General features: G+C 35.0%; 1 protein-coding gene across 1 annotated transcript in view; it reads right to left on the bottom strand.

Annotated features, from left to right (window-relative positions):
• MTREX (Mtr4 exosome RNA helicase) overlaps positions 1-22,884 on the bottom strand; it is a 137,796-nt gene that overhangs the window by 42,359 nt on the left and 72,553 nt on the right. Inside the window, exons 17-19 of the mRNA XM_036849062.1 lie at positions 21,319-21,491; positions 20,652-20,720; positions 588-716 (exon numbers count right to left, since the gene is read on the bottom strand). Coding sequence (XP_036704957.1) covers positions 588-716; positions 20,652-20,720; positions 21,319-21,491 — 371 coding nt within the window. The remainder of the gene's footprint in view (positions 1-587; positions 717-20,651; positions 20,721-21,318; positions 21,492-22,884) is intronic.

The raw sequence follows: 22,884 nt of genomic DNA, 5'->3' as shown, positions 1-22,884 counted from the left end.
AGTATGATATTACTCTTCAAATAGATACTTGGACTCTCCACAGTAAGGCTTACCTACAATTATTCTATATTAATTATTTTAAAATGAAATAAAATAGAAGACATTTAAGTAATATGTGTATCTCATGTGGCAAGCTGAATGTTTTGCATTTAATTAAAAGCACATGTAAATTAAACGATTTTAAGGAAACTTAGGTAGAACTTTTTCATTATCAAAACACTGGCTCATTATTTTCAATCATTATTTTCACAGGAATGTAATAAACAATATGGATGGAATAAAGTGTAAAATGATACAATCGCAAAATAATGATAAAACATCTTTTTTAGCTCAGGTAAATTCCAGCTTCATGTGAAAATTTAAATTATTAAATTCTCTTTATCTTTCACTTTGTCACTAATTACCTTGCCATAATCTGATAAGGAGATTAATCATCCTACTGGTGTTAGATGGCTTTCACATACCTTGAAAACTTCCAATTAGGAAATCATGACAGTATGTTCATTATAATCACATTCAGGAAAGCTAGTGATTATAAATAATGTACAAAATATGTGAAATCTGAAAATGAAAAATAAAGTACAAACCTGCATCTCTCCTTTCTCATCAGACTTAGCTGGTTTTGCAGCCTCAGTAGCTGAATTTTTCAAGCTCTCTTTGCTACAGCGCAGAAGTACTTCCACTACATATAAAGGATCCAGTTCACCAGAATTAGGCTAGAAAAAAACAGGATAAAAGAAGTTTATTAATTCTTAAAAACTGGCACACAAATTTTAAGTTCCATGTGTACAGGAACTATGTTCTCAGTATTTAGCACTATGACTTACGTAATGCACAATAAATGTTAATTTCATGAAATGAAGCCTGTCTCTTTTCATCCTTCAACATGCTCCACTGGATGAAAAAACACAGAAATTACTTGATAATTACAAATTTAAATGTTATGATCACTGTCAACTGATATGCCATTTTAAGTTTCTAATGATCGGTTTATAATTTTATTTCATGTTATGCCAGAATTAGAAAAAGAAACCAAAAGGAATTATCAGTATCAGAAAATGAGTATGTATCTTCAAATAACCTTAATTAAACAAGATGAAAAATATATTCAGAGCAGATTATTTTATTGCTTAGTATACTGGCACCTCTACTCTGTGGTTTCATATCATTTCATTAAAGGTCTTTTAGTCTTTTATATTCTCTAATAAAAACATGATTCTCAAAGACCTAACACTAATCACATCTTCTGCACTATGACAATTTATGTTTGAGAGCAACATTTTTCAAATAGTAATAGAAGACTTTTTTCTTCAGTAAAGAATTCCTCTTTGCTTTTTAATTCAATATTTGAATAATCTCTTTTGCATAAAATTAGATAAAGGGATAAGTTTTTTTAAAAAATTGAAGTACAGCTGATTTACAATGTGTTAATTTCTGCTGCACAGCAAAGTGATTCAGTTATACATATATATAAACACTCTTTTATATTCTTTTCCATTATGGTTTATCACAAGATATTGAAGATAGTTCCCTGTGCTATACAGTAAGACCTTGTTGTTCATCCATTCCATATATAATAGTTTGCATCTAACTCCAAACTCCTATTCCATCCCTCCCCAGACCACAAGTCAGACCACAAGTCTGTTCTCTATGTCTGTGAGTCTGTTTCTGTTTCATAGATAGGTTCACTTATGTCATATTTTAGATTCCACATATAAGTGATACCATATGATATTTGTCTTTCTCTGTCTGATTTACTTCACTTAGTATGATAATCTCTAGTTCCATCCATGTTGTTGCAAATGGCATTATTTTGTTCACTATTTTGTTTTTGTTTTTTTTTTAATGACTGAGCAGCATCCCATTGTATCAATATACATACCACACTTTATTCATTTATCTGTTGATGGACATTTAGGTTTCCATGTCTTGACTATTGTGAATAGTGCTGCTATGAACATAGGGGTGTATGTATCTTTTTTAATTATAATTTTGTTCGGATATATGCCCAGGAGTGGGATTGCTGGATCATATGGCAACTCTATTTTTAGTTTCTGAGGAACCTCCATATTGTTTTCCATAGTGGCTGCACCAATTTACATTCCCACCAACAATGTAGGCAGATTCCCCTTAAGGGAGAGTTATTTTGATTGAGAGGGGAACATGGCAAGAAGTGATGATTTGTTCTCCTCCCACCCCCGCCTGCACAGTTCCTGTGCAAAAATGAAAAACTGTCAAGAAATGACCATGAATCCATTCCTACAATCTATTTCTGTAATAAAACTATCAATCTGCCTCAGAATAGTAAAATATATTTCCAAAACAAACCAAAAATATAATCATAATTATCCTAAACATCTGAGTACAAATTTCCTCAAAGAAAGCATAAGCTCCATTTTCCAATTCAAAAAGAAAACTAGTTTTTTCTCGGCACATATTTTTATTCAAAATATGGTTATTTTTAAAGAAGTTTTCAAACATTTTTCAGCTTGATACAGATTCAAAGACAGTATTTTCAATTAGACTTGTATCTGAAAAGATTATGTGTGTGTGTGTATATATATATATACACACACACACGCATATATATATCTCTCTCTCTTAGTTAATACAAAATGAGTTTTAAAATGAGGTAAATAGTTATGACCAACTGTTAACTCTTCCAAGGGGCCAAGAACCATAAGGAGAATCAGTGATTATAATATTTAGTGATTATAATATTCCCCCCTTTCCAGAGGGGAAAAAACCCCTCTAAATAAGATGCATTTCACAATATGATGAATAAATTAACTACAAGGTGTTATAGGACATACGAGTATTTGGACAAAAATAACCTAAGATTTATGAAGAATCTTTAATGTGTCTAGACAATCTAGAACTCTGTTATTGGCTTTAATTCCAATTCTGTAGATTTTATTTATAAACTTAATATTCTCCCTATCATCTCATACATAATTATCTTTGTAGAACTACCAAAACCATTTACAACATTACAGAGATATTCTCAAGTGTTACTATGGAAACTCTTTTGAAAGCTTTCTTTATTGTTGCATTAAATGAAAACTTGCTATTAAATTTATTTCCTAAAATGATAAAACTTTTCTCAGCAAATTTTTTCTAGTTCTGTACTTTGGTAAAGGTGGGTCAACAATATCAACCTTCACATAAGAGAAATATAATTTTGATAATCTCAAGATTATAGAATGTAAAGAAACAAATACAAAATAAATATTGACAATGCATTTTTATCTCCTTAAAATGCTTCAAAATATTTTCTTCATCAGTATGTACTTTCCCTCTGTGGACAAAGGATGTCATGTCACCTGCCGTATCAGTGAGCAAAGAATGCTGCAGCCATCAGCCACTGAAGCCACCCCTGATGGTGCATCCTGAGGGGAGCTCAGCATCAAGATAAACAGGCTGCCTGCCATCAAGCTATCAGCCTCTGCAGCCACCCCCAATGGTATACTCTGAGGGCATACAGGATGGAGAAAAACAGGGCAGTTAAGGTGCATATCAAAGGAACAATTTCAATAAGCCCAGACGCTTGCATCTTCCGATACATGGAAAAGTGTTAAATTCATTAACCTGAGGTGTCTGGTTTTCTTTAATTAACTGTAATCTTTTGATGTTCTGACTACCTAGTTTTTGTCTGTCTGCAAAAACTCCTATATATCCTGGCTCCTCCCTTACCTCTTCAAAACAGTCCCTCAAAGCTATCTGAGAGGCTGTTTCCCGGGCTTAAGGTCTCAGTAAGTCTGCCGAATAAAACATAATTCTCAACTTTTAGATTGTGCAATTTTTTTTCAGTCGACTGTTTCGGCGACTAACAAAGGGACCCAGAGCAGACTTCTCTCCTTTGCCTGAACTATATGAGGATCCGGAGCCTTGGTACCAGCTGAGGCCACTTGGGCCTGTCTGCCTCCTCGGAGAGTCCAGACAAATTTGGGTGAGTCTCTTCTGGTTCTCGAATCTCCTACGTTTTATTTAATCTCCAGTTTATCTCCTGGTTCTCGAATCTCCTAAGTCTCCTCTTTGGAGGAGCAGGTTATCTTTGAAACTTTGTTTCAAGAAGAGGTACCTGGTTCACCCTCAGTTGAAAGATACTGGGGAGATTTTTGCTCAGTTTAGACACTGAGCAGGTTAACCTCAGCTGAAAGACACTGGGAAGACTTTTGCTTAGTTTAGACACTGAGTTGGTTATCCTCCGTTGAAAGACACTGGGAAGACTCTGCTCAGCTGAAAGACACTGAGTAAGGTTGGAGTGCGTTATTAGGTAGAAGACTGGCTTGTCATTTTTCCTTGAATTGGCTACTTTAACAGTTTATTGTAATAAAAGTGAGGTATCTCATGAGAGCTTTCTGCTCCGTAAAAGGAACATCTCCTCCCAGGTGGCAACGGCTTTCTCAGGCAACTAAGATGCTTGTGGGAGTGGTGGAGGCAAGCCCTCATAATATGCGGCTGCCCCTACAGGGAAACCCACTCACTTTAATTAAAAATTTGCTCTGCGGGGGATATGCACAAGAGTTGGTCACTCCATGATCTGAGCACCCACAGTGGTCTCAGGATACTGCCGGGAAAAACTGAGACACGTAAGAGAGCTAAAACAGCTCCAGGGTAAAACCTAGAGCAGTTAAGCTCACAAACAGCACCCTGGCCCACCACAGGATTGTCACTACCTACTTTATCTCAACAAACTGACCTCAGAACAGGGAACAAAACTTTCAAAACAAAAGGAGTGACAAATTACCAGGTTTATGTACATGCAAAACTTACACTTACAAGTACTTTAATTGGGGATTAAAGGAAATCTTGCCCTGAAAATGACTAAGATGGGGGCTCTTTTATTGCATATGCAGTTAAGTTAGAGAAATCCAGCTTGATAAAACATATTTTCAGAATTCTGACCGTAAAGAAAAAGTCCTTTTAGTGGGAACTTGCATTTATCTTTCCGTGTCTTTGAGAGGTAAATGTTCTACCCAATCTTCTTCAGCACTGTGTGTGAGTGTGTGTGTGTGTGTGTGTGTGTGTGTGTGTGTGTGTGTGTGTGTTCTGAGAACTTGGTCTCTGCCATCCATAAAGTACACATATGGTGTACATTTCACAGCCCACTGAACAGACTGGGATTCTGAGCAATCTTTTGTCTGACTGTGCCAACTTTCAGGGGGCTTTCTGCCATCTTAACCTTCCTTGTATCAGCCTGTACAACGAAGGTCTTTTACTATTGTGGGGAGTAAATTTTCTGGATTTTGTTTAGGTGGCTTGCTTCACACTGTCATGTGGGCATGCCTCTTGCATTTTATTGGTTTGAGTCCCTATTAAGATATATCTCGTTAATGGCCAGATGATGGATCTTTTAAATTTGAGAAACTTCTAAACTGGTAAATTTTTAGAGCTCTCATTATAAACAGCTGTTCTATTGGTACCTATGAAAAAATCAAATCAGAAGGTAGAAAAAGATAAAATGGCTAACCTGAGAACTCCTTTAATTTAACCCAAACGAAAAGAAAACATGGCTTGGGAAGCTTTATTTGTGCACTCTGCTTTCCCTTCATGAGTCTTACAGATGCTAATAAAAACACTAGGATAATTCATGTTAATTAGGTTGATTAACAGGGAAGTAAGAAAAAAACTGAAGAAAAAGTCTAGAGATTTCTTCACAAAAAGGTAGAAATTTTAAAGGGCCTCGTCCCAAATGGATAAAGAAATTTTTACATGGTTATTTTAAAACAGAATAAATAAAATGGATGTTAATGGGATTAAAACAAAAGGTTCTGATACAACACTACCTAAGATTGGATGGGTCAAAGGAACCCCCCCTATTGGTCCCCAACATTAAAAGGCTCCAAACAAGTCTGGGGTAAAAAAAAAGTCTGAAAATATTGCACTGAGATAACTGACCAACAATTGCTTGGGCCAATTAATCAAGTTTAAAAAAATCAACAAACGGGCCTGAGTCCTTTGCCTCAACATCTCATTGGGAATCCCAAAGCCTTTATATAAAAAGATTAAATGGTTGGGATAAAAAGAAAAGTTTCTGGACTCCTTATAAGACAAAGGTATGTTGATAGTGCCCTAATACAAACTAAAGTTAAAGGTACAAAAGTTGACAGAACTGAGATAAAGTTTATAAAATTTGGTATATTTAAATAGATCTTATATAAGATGGTTACATCTCTTTTGCCTAATTATATTGTGAGATAGACATGTTTCACTGGGGAATGCGTCCCCTGCCTGGAAGTACAGGACAGGGCATATAAATCTGCCCTCAGACAATATTAATTAAACTACTAACAGAAACCAGTAGGGTTACCTGAACCCACACACAGTAAACGGAACACTTTAAATACCTTAAACTCTAGTGAAAACCAACAAGCAGCAAGTAAAATTGTGAACTGTTTGGCATACCAGCATTTCCTAATTGGAATATTCCATAAACTCTAGAAATATCCATCTTCTTTCCTCAATATGGTGCAAGACTGGGAGCTAATATTTAGGGGCTAATAAGAAGAATAAAGATTTTGCTCTGGGTCTAACCTATGCAATCAGAAAGAGGGTCTTTGTTAAATGCCTTATGCAAGCCTTTGAAGGCATGAAAAATTGAACCATAAAGTTCTAGAACATAGAACTCAATTTTCAGTTTGGTTGGAAATCTTCTGATATTAAAAAAAAGCAAATTAAATAAAATATAGTTGGGAAAATCAATCTTTAATATAATTTTGGCAGAAGACCAGTTCTTCAGAGAATTAAAAGCAACTGTCTTTGTCTTGTAAATCTCTACAAATTAGAAATGTAAATACAGCCCACAGTGACTTGAAAGTGAGTCAAATTAGCTCAGTCTGGTAAAACCTGAAACCTAGAAGAAAAAGGCCACTGGGTGGGGGAGGTAGGACTTTTTAAGCTCAAGTCTGTGGAAAGGCTCCCTCACCCAAAATCTAATTCATAGCCTCCTTAACAGTTTATCAAGGACAAATACAAATCTTAAAAGCCTTTTCCACAAATAGTGAAGCCCTACTCATCTCAGCAAATTTAACTTATTCCAACTGTTATTTATAAACCAGTAAGTTTATATTTTAATACCTGATTCTTAACTAACCTTTCAATTAATTAATTAATTTATTTATTTATGGCTGTGTTGGGTCCTCGTTTCTGCGCGAGGGCTTTCTCCAGTTGCGGCAAGCGGGGGCCACTCTTCATCGCGGTGCGCGGGCCTCTCACTATCGCGGCCTCGCTTGTTGCGGAGCACAGGCTCCAGATGCGCAGGCTCAGTAATTGTGGCTCACGGGCCTAGTTGCTCAGCGGCATGTGGAATCTTCCCAGACCAGGGCTCGAACCCGCGTCCCCTGCACTGGCAGGCAGATTCTCAACCATTGCGCCACCAGGGAGGCCCCCTTAACTAACTTTTTAAAGTGAAGCTGTGAGATCGCTGATTTTGTCTGTTTATATGTATGTGTGTACATTATATATATGAGATGTCTCTACCTCTGGAAAACATTACCAAAATTAAACTTATAAAAGAGTTCTACTTAATCGACTTAAAAGTAAGTGCTTATAAACTAAATATTTCTAAATATAAAAGAAACTGGCCAGAATGAATTTCAGGTTCACATGATCTAGGAAATATCAATACAGACATGTTTGACTTTTATTGTACCTAGGTTTACTGAAGACCAATAAATTCATGTTATTTCTGTTATAGAGTTTGTCAGCAAGAAAAACTTTAACTTGGTATGATTTTCATAAGTTACAAAATAAAGGTAAATGAGATAAGAGTTTTCAGGTGAACACTTTTAGGAATAATTATGCTTTGGGTATGTCTCTCTAAAATAGTTTTTCCAGATTTTTGGTAATTTGAATTTTGCTAAGTTAAGTTAAATGATGGGAATTCACTGAATACCCAGGTTATTTCAAATAAGATAAAACACTAGAACATTAATTGCTGAACAGGTCTAAATTTACCTACCTCTGTCTCCTTACAAGAGGGAACTAATTTGGGTTTATTAGACACATCTTACACCACATTGAGGAAAGAAATTATGCTACGAGAAGATGGATGTTTCTAGGTTATGGAATATTCCAACCAGGAAATGCTGGTATGACAAAAAGTTCACAGTTACTTGCTGCTTGTTGGTTTTTGCTAGAGATTAAGGTTTTTAAGGGTTAAAATAGTAATATGTAGTTAAAGTTACTAAAGATAGTAAGGGAAACATTTCAGTATGTAAGGAAAATGAAATGTATGCAAAAGAAGGCATGAGGAATGAAAATATATTTTGTTAGGGGCATGAATGTTTTGTCCTAGCCAGTTGTTTCAAGATGAAAACGGGCAACTAATAAGCGACCAAACTGTGGAAGGTTTGTCAAGAACCCTGAGGAGTTTTTGTACCTGGTCAGCTGGGCTTGATTAATTTGATTTACTTTTACATAAATGGATTTTGTTATCAGTGGCTGGTGCAACACTGGATTTGGTTCCTCTCTATTAGAGAACAAAGTCTTCTTGGAGTACTGCTTTTGATCAGATTGTATGAGTTTCTTTGCCTTTAAGTGATCTGTATTTGTTTGTGAAATCTTTTATCACTCTGGTTAAGTGAACAAGTATTGTTTCACAGTGATTTTACCAAGTGTTTTGAAACTTTTTGATATTTTTGACAAACTTCCCAAACATAAAATTCTAACTGAAGTTCTTTTGACCTCCAGCTAACTCTAGGATGCTTCAAAGAAATTCTGAGACATCTCAGAAAGGAATGTTAAACTAATTAGGCTTATACGGTATGTTAAATTACTTGAGGAGCATTGCCATTTACTGGAGATAAATCTTCTAAGGTTACATTGTATAGGTAAATGTCATTAATGTAGATATCCCAAAATTTAATTCCTAAAAATCTGATATGCCCTGGTATAATTTTATTAGTCATAACTCATAATTATCTTAAAATGTTGTATGACACAGAAACACCCAAGTTTCTTGTCAACTGCACTGTAATCAGATCTTTAACCATGCCATTTTAAGTCTTGTCATTTATAGACAATCACTGTTTTACTCTGATGCTTTTTAAAAATGAAGATTCATAAAAGATGATTCATAAAAGGAATCTTTGGTAAATATTGTTCCTTTTAACTTTTAGGTCATACCCCTGAACTAGGGAAGAAATTACAAAACTTTAATAGAAAACCTGATGACTTCATCCAGATCAACAGGAATTAATTACATGGGACTAAATGAACTGATGTGATTTATAATTTTATGACTTTTCCTCAAATATACTGGCTTCTCAGTAAGTCCACCAAATAAAACATAATTCTCAGCTTTTAGGTTGTGCAAATTTTTTAAGTTGATGCCTCTCTCTCTAGCAAACCCAACTGACCACAAAAATCTTTGAATTAGTATTCTGACCTAGATTACAAAATTAATAAAAATGTACTTCATATTTTTAGTGAACAAATGTAAACAGCTCAATGGAAAAATCAGTTTCACCATCAATTTAAGCAGAATAAAATGAATGTGTTCCTCTCTATTCCCCATTCCATCTTTGCCTAAAAGAACTCTCATCAACTGGCACTATTTTTATACATGGATTAAGGACCAGTAGAGACAAATAATTAAGAAACCTATCCACAGTGTGTGTGTGTGTGTGTGTGTGTGTGTGTGTGTGTGAATGCAATTATATTCGCTATAATTTTTCTCCTTTAAAAATGTAAAACCTGTCAACTACCAGCATGACAGCATAAGGAGCTCCACAAACCTGCTCCCCAGCAAAACTGGAGAAAATTACAAAAACCCAACCATTCAAAGTCTCTGGAAATGGTTCTAAGGGCATATAGCAAAGGAAGAAACATATTCAAGGAAATCTATGAAAATTCAGTAAGAATTTGTGATATCTAAACCAAGACCACTCCCCTCTCACTCCTTCCTAACTCAAGAAAACAGGAATTGCAGACTGGTGAAGCCCAGAACACAGGAGGGCTGCTCCGCCTGCAAATCTCAGGTAGAGGTCTATCTTCCCAGGAAGAGCATGATATCAGCATTTCTTATCGTGCTGCCACCTACCTATTGCTAGGGCTAAGTTCTGGGCAAGTAGGGGATTGTAGGGGCTGAGAGGTGGGGGCTCCCCTTTTCTGCCCCGTCCCCACTGCTTAGCCAGAGACTATCTTGGGGGTAGCACTGCTGAGAATACTGGGGCCTCAAACTGCCCTTGTCCTGGCTTATAAGACGTTGATTCCATGCTGGGAGAGGCAAGCTGAGAAGGTGTAAGGCTCTTATGCTCCACTTAGCCCTCAGGTCCTAAAGCAGGAGTGTCACCCAGAGAGAAGTGGACCACTGTTCCCACACCAAGCTTTAGAACTTGGCTCAGAGATTGTGCCTGGGGGGAGAAGCAGGCCTTAAAACAGCTCTTAATACCTTCCAAAAGAACGTGATTTCATTTACAATAGAGGCTGGGGAAGTTCAAACTTTAGAGCATGCTCCAAAACAGTGAAGGCCGTGGTGAAACACAAATGGAGGAAATCTGTAGAATCACTGGAAATACAGACAAAATGTGGAGGCCAGCTAGTTTACAGGAGAGAACCTGGGGTGGGGGGGAGGTGGGGGGGGAAGCTAGGAGGAGCCTCCTGCAATTAGTGGGGCTTAACAGAAGGGTATGTTCAGGGAAAGACACAAAGAGACCCTTTTTAAAACCACTGTCATCCCAGAGTAACTATGGGCATATCCAAGGCTGTGCCAACATAAAAGGTTCAGCATTGTAGGGGGAAGAGGGAGGTGGAATACACTTCACTCAAAAAATCTAGCTGCTCATGAAACATATAAACAAGCAAATAACAACAATAAACCTGGCTTGGGGGGTGGGGAAAACCAGTACCAAGAGTGCTACAATATATTATTTAAAATGTCCAATTTCTAAGGAAAAATTATGAGACATGGACAAAGACAGAAAAGTATGAACCATAACGAATAAAACAGAAAAAAAAGCAGGCAACAGAAAGTGCCTGTGAGAGTGACCACATGTTGGATTAAACAAAGTCTTAAAGGTAGCCATTATAAATATGCGCAAAGAACTATGGAACCATAATTAAAGAAGTAAAGGAAGGGACAATAATCAATGTCCCAATTTGATTGACAATAACAATCAGATAGAGAATATCAATAGACAGATATGATAAAAAGAACCAACAGGAAATTCTGGATTTCAAAAGTGAAATACCTGAAATGAAAAACTCACTAGAGGAATTCAACAGCATATGTGAAGTACAAGAAAGCATTAACAAATTTGAAGATAGGCTGGAAGAGATGATACAATCCAAAAACAGAGGGAGGAAAAAAAAGGAAGAAAAATGAACAAAGCCACAGAGAAATGTAGGTCACCAATAAGAATGACAACATAAACATAATGGGAATACCAGAAAAAGAGGAAAGAAGTAATGAAAAATATTAATAAAATAATGGCTGAAAACTTACCAAAATTAATTGAAAAACACTACAGGAAATTCAATGAACTCCAAACAGAGTAAATGCAAAAAGATGCCCAAATACACATACCACAGCAAAAATGCAAAAACCAAACATAAATAGAAAATCTTGAAAGGAGTAAGAGAAAAACAAGACTTATTTTTTACAAGGAGACTACAATAAGGTTAATAGCAGAAACTTCTCAGGAGAAATGATGGAGGCCAGAGGCAGTGGGTTAGCATATTCACAGAATAAACCTCTTAACCAAGAAATCTATATGCAGGCAAAGTTATCGTTCAAAAACAAGCATTCCCGAATAAACAAAAAACTGAGAGAATTTTTTGCTGGCATACTAGCTTTACATAAAACACTAAAGGAAGTTCTTCAGGCTGAAAGTAAGTGACACCAGTCGTAATATTGAATCCACATGAAGAAACAACTCTGGTAATGGTAATTATAAAAGACAAAATAATTGACTATTTCCTTTTCTCTTAAATGACTTAAAAACTCATTATATAAAACAAAATGTATATATTGAATTTTTGAGACTGTTGAGCCTATAACAGAAATGTAGTATATTTGCCAATAATAGCACAAAGGAAGTAGGTGGGAGCAAAGCGGTATTGGGCTAAGTCAATAAATCTAGATGGTAAGTTGAATTCATAGGAATTAAGAAAGACAACCAGAAATGATAAACAAGGTTAATATAACAGAAGTTATAAATATATACTTACTCTCCTTTCTCCTCTAAGCTTCTTTAAAAGTCATAACATTATCTAAAGTAATAATTATAACATGTATTGTTGGGTTTGTAACATTTATAGGTATAACACCTATAACATATATACCACAAAAAGAGGGAAAATGGAACAGAGGCATAAAAGAGTAATGTTTCTATATCTAACTGGAATTAAGTTAGTATAAATCTGAAGCTTATTCTATTATGTTATATGTATATGGAAAGCCCTAGCAACCACTAAGAAAATAAAAAAAATTTAGGTAGAGAAAAAAGCCCATGAAATAAATTAAAATGTCACATTAGAAAACAGGTACTCAATGCAAAAGAAAGCACTAAAGGAGGAATAGAAAAACAAAAAAAGAAATGACACATAGAAAACAAAAAAAGACAGCCATCAATCTAGTCATACCAATAATAACATTAAATGTGAATGGGTTAAGCAGCCCAATCGATAGGCAGAGATTTTTCAGATTAGATAAAACAATATCCAACCATGCTGTCTATAGGAGACATAGCTTAAATTCACTGATACGAAAAAGACTGAAAGTAAAAAAGATGGAAACAGATATAGCATATGAACAACAATCAAAAGAAAGCTGAAGTGGGCTATACTAATCATAAGATGAAACACACTTTAGCAGAACACAAAACACATAAAGCAAAAATTGACAGAAATGAAGGAAGAAATAACATTTCAACAATAATAGTTAAGAGACTTCCATACCCCACTTTTAACAATGCATAAAACAACTAGAAAGAAGGATCTGCAAGGAAAGAAATAGAAGACCTGAACAACACTCTAAAAAAAAACTAGACCTAACAGATACCTAAAGAACATCTCACCTCAACAGAATATACATTCTTCTCAACTGCACATGAAACATTCTGCAGGAGAGAACATGTTAGGTCACTGCACAAACTTCACTAAATTCAAAAGGAATGAAATAATATCAAGTATGTTCTCAACAACAGAATGAAATTAGAAATCAAAAGCAGACAGAAATTCAGGAAATTCACAAATATATGGAAATTAACACATGCTTAAATAACCAATGGGTCAAAGAACTCAAAAGGGAAATTAAAAAATGCTTTGAGATGAATGAAAATGAAGACACAATACGCCAAAATTCATGCAGCTAAATTCCTTGCAGATGGAAATTTATTGGTATAAACGTCTTATAAAAGACATTGGTATAAATGTATTATAAAAGAAGAAAATCTCAAATTAATAACCTAATCTTCCACTTAAAGACAACGGACAAAGAACCGCAAACTAAATCTAAAGCTAGGAGATGGAAGGAAATGATAAAGATTATAAATAAAGCAGAAATTAATGAAACTTAAAAATAAAGAAAAATCAATGAAACCAAGAGCTGATTCTTTGAGATGAACAAAACTGATAAACCTTTAGCTAGGTGAAAGATTAAAAGTATCAAAATCAGAAATGAAAGAGGAGGGTAAGCTGGGACAAAGTGATAGAGTGGCATGGACATATATACACTACCAAATGTAAAATAGATAGCTAGTGGGAAGCAGCCACATAGCACAGGGAGATCAGCTCGGTGCTTTGTGACCTAGAGGGATGGGATAGGGAGAGCAAGAGAGAGAGCAAGAGGGAGGGGATATGGGGATATATGTATACATATAGCTGATTCACTTTGTGATACAGCAGAAACTAACACACCATTGTAAAGCAATTATACTCCAATAAAGATGTTAAAAAAAAAAAAGAAATGAAAGAGGAGACATTACTAACAACTTTACAGAAATAAAAAGGATTATAAAGCAATATTATGAACAACTGTACACCACTAAACTAGGTAACTTAGATGAAATGGACTAATTCCTAAAAAGACAAATCACTGAAACTGTTTCAGAAACAGACAATCTGAACAGACCTATAACAAATAAAGAAACTGATTTAACAATCAATAAACAATCCACAAAGAAAAGCCCAGGCAGGTGACCTCACAGCCAAATATATAAAGAATCAATATAAATTCTTAAAAAACTCCTCCAAAAAATAGACAAGGAGGGGAATACTTCCTAACTCATTATGTGAGGCAGGCATTACCCTGATACCAAACCCAGGGAAAGACAGCAAAAGAAAAGAAAACTACAAACCATTATCTCCTTTGAATATGGGTGCAAATATCTTTAACAACATATTAGCAAACCAAATCCATTAACACAGAAAAAGGATAACAGGGAATGAACAAGTACGATTCATCCCAGGAATCCAAAGTTGGGTTAGTATTTGAAAATCAATTAGTATAATATACTTCATCAGATTAAATACAAAAGAGAATAAAAAACAACCACATGATTATTTGGATAGGCATATAAAAAGCATTTGACAAAAAACAACACTCATGACAAAAACACTCAACAAACTAGGAAAAGGAAACTTCCTCAACTCAATAAAGGACACTTAAGAAAACATACTTAATGGTGAAAGAATGAATGTTCCCCCACCTCAGTGAATGTTCCCCCCACCTCAAGATTAAGAAAAAGACAAGGGCATCTGCTCCATCAATATTGTACTGGAGGTTCTAGCCAGGCCTATTAGGCAAAAAGAGGAAATAAAATGCATCCAGAATGGAAAGGGAGAAGTAAAACCACCTCTATTTGCAGACAAGAAAATCCTAAAGAACCCACTATTAGAACTAATAAAGTTAGCAAAGTTACAGAATGCAAGATCAATATATAAAGTCAACTGTGTTAATTAATATATACTTGCCATGAAATATTAAAAAATGAAATCAAAAGAACAATTCCATTTATGATAACATCAAAAGATTAAAATACTCAGGAATAAATTTAACAAAAGAAGTGCAAAATTTATACTTGGAAAACAAATTATTGTTGCAAGCAATTTCAAAAGATCTAAAAAAATGGGAAAACTTCCTATGTTCACAATCGAAAGACTCAAGACTTGTAAGCTGACAATACTCTCTCCAAAATGATCTAAAGATTAAATGAAATCCCTATCAGAATCCCAGCTAACTTCTTTGTAGAAACTGACAGATAATAAAATTCACATGGACTTGTAAGGGTCACAGAATAGCCAACAACACAATCTTGAATAAAGGTGGAGGTCTTACCAATCCATTTCTTCAAACCTTAACTACAAACATACAGTAATACAGACAGTATGGTACTGGCATGAGGATAAAGATATAGATCAACTGAACAGAACTGAGAATCCAGAAATAAACTCATGTGTCCATGATCATATGAGTTTTGACAAGGGTGCCAGCATCGTTTAATGAGAAAAGAATTTTCCAACAAATAGTCCTAGGACAAGAAAAAAGTTGGATTCTTAAGGCACATATAAAAATCAGCTCAAAACAGAACAAAGACCTAAATGTTAAGAGCTAAAACTATAAAACGTAGAAAAAAACATAGGGGTAAATCTTCATGATCTTGATGTTGGCAGTGGTTTCTTATATATGACATCAAAAGCCTAAGTAACAACAACAACAAAAGAAATTGGATTGTATCAAAATTTAAAACTTTCGTGCTTTAAAGAACATTGCCAAGAAAGTGAAGATGTGCAAGATGGCACCTCAGGTGTATTCTACTAAACATTTAGGAAAGAGTTAACAACTATCCTGCTCAAGTTATTCCAAAAAATTGTAGAGAAAGGAACACTTCCAAATTCCTTCTACAAGGCCATCAACACCTTGATACCAAAACCAAAGATATCACAAGAAAAATTAGAAGCTAATATCACTGCTGAACATAAATGCAAAAATCCTAAACAAAATATTAGCCAACCAAATTCAATACTACATTAAAAAGACCAAAACCGAGATCAAGTGGGATTTATCTCAGGGATGCAAGGACAGTTCAATATCCACAAATCAGTCAATGAAACACCACATTAACAAACTGAAGAATAAAAATCACACGATCATCTCAATAAATGCAGAAAAAGCTTTTGATAAAATTCAACACCCATTTACAATAAAAACTCTCAACAAAGTAGGTACAGAGGGAACATACCTCAACATAATAAAGGCCATATATGACAAATCCACAATTAACATCATACTCAATGGTAAAAAAGCTGAAAGCATTTCCTCTAAGATCCGCAACAAAACAAAGATGTCCACTCTCGCCACTTCTATTCAACACAGTAGTGGAAGTCCTAGCCACAACAATCAGACAAGAGAAAGAAATAAAAGGAATCCTAATTGGAAAGGAATAAGTAAAACTTTAACTGTCTGAAGATGACATGACACTCTACATAGAAAATCCTAAAGACGCCACCAAAAACTACTAGAACTCATCAATGAATTCAGTAAAGTTGCAGGATACAAAATTAATATACAGAAATCTGCTGCACTTCTATACACTAACAAAGAACTATCAGAAAGAGAAATCAAGAAAACAATTCCATTCACAATTGCACCAAAGAGAATAAAATACCTAGGACTACATCTTACTAAGGAGGTAAAAGACCTGTACCATAAGAAAACTATACTATACTATAGGGAAAGTACATGACAATAATGAAAGAAATTGAAGACAACACGAACAGATGGAAAGGAATATTGTGATCGTAGACTGGAAGAATATTGTTAAAATGACCATATTCCCCATGTCAATCTATAGTTTCCATACAATCCCTATCAAATACCAATGGCATTTTTCACATAACTAGAACAAATAATTCTAAAATATGTATGGAAACACAAAAGACCACAAAGAGCCAAAACAAGCTTGAGAAAGAAAAACAAGCTTGAGAAAGAAAAACAAAAACTGGAGGTATTATACTCCCTGATTCAAAACTATACTACAGGGGCTTCCCTGGTGGCACAGTGGTTGAGAATCTGCCTGCCAATGCAGGGGACACGGGTTCAAACCCTGGTCTGGGAAGATCCCACATGCTGCGGAGCAACTGGGCCCGTGAGCCACAATTACTGAGCCTGTGCGTCTGGAGCCTGTGTTCCACAACAAGAGAGGTCACGATAGTGAGAGGCCTGCGCACCACAATGAAGAGTGGCCCCTGCTCGCCGCACCTAGAGAAAGCCCTTGCACAGAAACGAAGACCCAACACAGCCATAAATTAAAAAAACCCAAAAAACAAAAAAACTATACTACAAAGCTACAGTCATCAAAACAGCACGGTACTGTCATAAAAAAAAGACACACAGATCAATGGAACAGCATAGAGTCCAGAAATGGACCCACGCTATTATATGGGCAATTAATCTATGACAAAGCAGGCAAGAATATACAATGGGGAAAAGACAGCCTCTTCAACAAATGGTGTTGGGAAAACTGGACAGCTACACGTGGAAGAATCAAACCAGACTACTCTCCCACACTATGCTCAAAAATAAATTCAAAATGGATTAAAGATTTAAATGTAAGGTGTGAAACCATAAAACTTCCAGAAGTAAACACAGGCGGTAAAGTCTTTGACACTGGTCTTGGTAATAGTTTTTTGGATCTGTCTCCTCAGGCAAGGGAAACAAAAGCAAAAATAAACAAATGGGACTAAATCAAACTGAAAAGGTTTTGCTCAGTGAAGGAAACTATGAACAAAACTAAAAGCTCACCGACTGAACGGGAAAAGGTATCTGCAAACGATATATCCGATAAGGGGTTAATATCCAAAATATACAAAGAACTCACAAAACTCGACATCAAAAAAACCAGACAACCTGATTAAAAAATGGCAGGGGGCCTGAGTAGATGTTTCTCCAAAGAAGTCATTAGGATGGCCATCAGGTACATGAAAAGATGCAACATCACTAATCATAAGGGTAATGCAAATCAAAACCACAATGAGCTATTCACCTCACACCTGACAGAATGACTATTATCAAAATGACAAGAAATAAAAATGTTGGTGAGGATATGGAAAAAAGGGAACCCCTGTGCACTGTTGGTGGGAATGTAAACTGGTGCAGCCACTATGGAAAACAGTATGGCGGTTCCTCAAAAAAGTGAAAATATAACTACCAAATGATTCAGCAATTCCACTCCTGAGTATTTATTTGAAGAAAACAAAAACACTATTATTCAAAAAGATATATGCACACCTATGTTCCTTGCAGTATTACTGTGTATCTCATAATAGACAAGATATGGAAGCAACGCAAGTGCCATCAATAGAGGAAAGAAGATGTCTCTCTGTCTCCCACACACACACAAACACACACACAGGAATATTACTAAGCCATGAAAAAGAATGAAACCTTGCCATGTCCAACAACATGGATGGACCTGGAGAGTATTACGCTAAATGAAATAAGCCAGACAGAGAATGACAAATACTAGATGACTTCACTTAAATGTGGAATATGAAAAACAAAACGAGTGAACAAACAGAACCAAACAGAAACAGAGTCACTGATGCAGAGAAAAGATGGCTGCCAGAGGGAAGGGGAGGGGAGGAGGAGAGAAATAGTTGAGGGAGATTAAGAGGTACAAACTTTCAGTTACTAAATAAATGAGTCACAGGCATGAAATGTACAGTGTGGGGAATATAGTCTATAACTATGTAATATATTTTCCTGGTGACAACTAGAATTATCATTACGAACATTTTGAAATGTACAGAAATATATCATTATGTTGTGTAATAGGAACTAACAGTGTTGTCAGTCAATTATGCTCCAAAAACAAACAAACTCATAGACAAAGAGATCAGATTTGTGGTTTCCAGAGGCAGGGGTAGGGGAAGGGGGAATTAGATGAAAGTAATAAAAAGATATAAACTTCTAGTTATAAGATAAATAAATACTAGGGATATAACGTACAACATGATAAATATAACCAACAGTGCTGTTAATTATAACGTTATAATATAATTATAATGTTATAATTATAACAGTGCTGTTATACATGAAAGTTAAGAGAGTAAATCCTAAGAATTCTCATCACAAGGAAAAAAGAGTTTTTAAATTTCTTTAATGTATCTACATGCGATGATGGGTGTTCACTCAATGTACTGTGGTAATCATTTCACGATGTATGTAAGTCAAATCATTACATTGTACACTTCAAATTTATAGAATGCTGTATGTCAACTGTTTCTCAATAAAACTGGAAGAAAAAAAAACCCAAGCAAACCAATCAACCAACCAATTAACCTTCAATGGCCTGCTACTGCTTTCAAATATTTAAATCTAGACCCAACATACTCAAAATCTGTATTTTAAATACTTTTCCATGATTAACCTCAATACTTTTTATGATTTTACTCCTTCCCTTCACCGGAAATATTCTGTGTCTGCTGCATACTACTTCCACCAGCGAATATCCATCAAATGAAATTCTACTTAGTGTTCAAGGTTCCATTTAAAATTTTCAATTCTCTTCCTTCTCAGGTGCCATCTCTAATAGCTCAGACAAAATTTCTTCCTCCTCCTGCTCCAAATGCACTTTGCTTATATCTTTACTAAATCATTTCATATTCTGCCTTACATTTTCATTACCTGCTTGCCTCTGTTCATAAAATGAGTAAGTACAGGAATTGTGTCTATAGTCAATGAATGCTTCTTAAATTAGAATCAAATGAGACAATGAGTGTGACAATACTTTGAAAAAAATTCCTGTAAATTATGAAAATGGTAATAATCTATTCAGTGGGATTAATCGTAGATCATTAATCAAAACTCCTATCACAAACCTATGAACTTAATTATTTCTCCACAGTATCGCAAAGTTCATTTACATATTTCAGGACTAACTTTCAATCCCAAAGCTTAATTCTCAATTGCCTTTACACATAGGCGGGACAAAGAAGTTAATGACAAAATCATGAAATCATCTCATGCAAACCCTTCATTTTAAAGAAAAGAAAAAACAGGCATGAAGATTCAGAACGTCTTGCCTGAGGTCATATACTGGCACCTGTTGGTTGGTGCCTATTGCAGGTAAAGAAAATATAATAGACGGGAAGCCTGATTTAATTTTGAGGTAATCATTTTTGTAACAAATTATCAAAATCATCCTTGACTTTATGTATATGTAATCTTTTCAAAGTATTTATATAAATAATGACCAAAAGCAACTTTATTATTGCCTTCATGTAGAGAGAGTAAGTAAAATTAACCAGCTTTCCTAAGTTCTTTCTTTTAAGTCTCTAACATATACCTGAATCAAAATTCCAGTTTTCAGTGTCAGATGCTAATTTTTTCTAATATTCAATTTAAATAGTAAATTTATAAAAAGGACTGGTGAACTCAGAGAAGAAATGTAAAACTGTCATGAAATTAAAATCTGTGATAGTGTTAGGAAAATAACCATACCACTTTAAGGATAAAATTTATGATTATTCAAAAAATTAATTCCTTATATAGAATTTATTACAGTTTCTCTTAAGGCAATGCTATTTCTTTCTTTCTTTCTTTTTTTTGGTAATGGCATTTCTAATCTGATCAACTTCCTGAGCCTGAAAAAACATTTCACTAAAAATTTATATACAATTCCACTTTTAGGACAACAGTTTACCTTAACATTTGATTTTTTTGAGAAATTCACCACTACACCCCAGCCAAAATCGTCTCCTTCATTCTTTACCTGAAAAGAAAGTAAAGCAAGTAAAAAGGAATGTTTATGTCCAAAAGGCAATTTAGATATCATGCCCACATTACAGGCTAATAAAACTTTGAGTTCTCCTGATAAAATATTTTTTTGAAAGATCATTGTTAAACTTAAAAAAAAAAAGGAAAAAAAAAGAAATTAACCCTACAGAAAGAAATCACTGCCAAATTTCAAGGGATTCCAGAACAGCATAACAGGAATCTCTCAGTTGGCAAATAAATGTTAAAATGATATGGTGTATTTGTTTGGAGAATATCTGAAGTCTTTTATAGCTAATGAATTCATCCAGGTCTTAAAACTGCCTTATTCTGGGACAGCATTTCATAACTGGAAATATTTCATGTTAATTCCAAAACTGTCCACTTCAATTTATATCCCCCAAATGAAAATCAGTAGTGATTAAAAGGCCTTCACATGACCCCTCCTTCCTTAGTGCCACATGAAACAGGTAAAAGAATAAAATTAATATAGATAAAAAAACTACTGTATTTTACCAAGATAAGAAAAAAAACTGGAATCTTCATCCAAAAAATACTAAATATTGAAATAATTTATGAAAAAAATAATGACATACCTTTACCAAACGACCTGGTTGTAGAAATGGTAAGCAATATTTTGGTTTGTGAATATATTCTTCAATTTCTTTACCCAATTTGGCAAGCTGCTGCCTAATCTTATAATAGATGACTACACTTTCTTCATTTGGTATTACTATTTTATTATACTGTTCTTCTGAGTTCTTTACCTCTGTAAGTAAATAAAACACATACACAACATCACAAAATTATACATCTTACGTAAATTATACCAAAGATAAATCTTTTTTTCCTACTACAATTGTAGGGAAAAATTCAGACTGCTTAGGTTAGAAGCTTTGAGGAAAAGATTCAGAGAAAACCATAAGACATGCTGTCTAGTTTCTCCCTTCCCCATTAAGGTTCATGTTCTCTATCTCTTCTCACAGTTCCCCAACTCACTGTGACCTCAAAGTGATTCTGAACTGGAGTGGTTTTATCTGGTAAGTTAATTCTCTCCTGTGGATAGGGGGAGAAGACTATTTCTGAGAAATCTAGACCTACACTGTTGAACAAGCACTGCCCTGTAAAACTTTGTATTATGGTAGAAATGTTCCATATCAGCACCTTCCAGTATAATACCCAGTAGACACTATGTGGCTAGTTAAATTTAAAATAATTAAAATTAAATTAATCATTTAGCTCTTCAATTGCACTAGCACCATTTCAAATGCTCAACAGCCATATGTGGCCGTTGACTTCTGTACTTGAAAAGCACAGAGAGAGTATTTCCACAGAAAGTTCTACTGGACAGCACTATTTTGAATCTCCTAATATGCTGCTTTAACTCAGCAAAAAACCCAATTTGTTAATGTCATCAGGCTTCCACCACCACCTGGGACTATGTCTCCTAAAACAGAAGACAGGAAATTCAACCATAGTTATCTCTCTACTCAGTCAGTGGCCAAAACACTAGCCCCTTTCAGCAACTGTCCTTTTAGTTAATCTAACTATCTCTGATGCCATTCCCTGCCCCAATTCTTGCATCTAGGGCTGACCTCCCTTCCTCACTCATTCCATTATGCCTCTTTCCCACTGTGAACAAACACTATTTTTACTTGGGTAAAACACACATAAAATTCACCATTAATGACATGTAGTACACTAACAATATATGAAACCATCACTACCATGTAGTTCTAGAATATTTTCACTACCCCAAAACTCCATACCCTTTAAGCAAACACTACTCATTCTTTCCTCCACCAGACCCTGGCAACCTTTCTGTCTGCATGAATTTGCCTATTCTAGATATTCCATATATACGGAATCATAATATGTGTGGCTTTTATCTTTGGCTTCCTTCACTTAGCATAATCTTCTCAAAGTTCATCCATGTTGTGGCATGTATCAGTACATCATTTCTTTTACTAGTGGAATAATATCACACTATATGGGTACACCATTTTGTTTACCAGTTGATGGACATTTGGATTATTTCTACCTTTTGGCTACCGTTAGTAATGCTGCTATGAACATTCATGCACCAGTTTCTGTTTGAACGTATTTCCAATTCTTTTGCTTATATACCATGAGTGGATGGCATTGCTGGGTCTTAGAGTAAT

This window comes from Balaenoptera musculus, chromosome 3, assembly GCF_009873245.2.
Source record: "Balaenoptera musculus isolate JJ_BM4_2016_0621 chromosome 3, mBalMus1.pri.v3, whole genome shotgun sequence".
Classification (NCBI taxonomy): domain Eukaryota; kingdom Metazoa; phylum Chordata; class Mammalia; order Artiodactyla; family Balaenopteridae; genus Balaenoptera; species Balaenoptera musculus.
The sequence above is the reverse complement of the archived record's forward strand: the minus strand, read 5'-3'. Positions and strand labels throughout refer to the sequence as shown.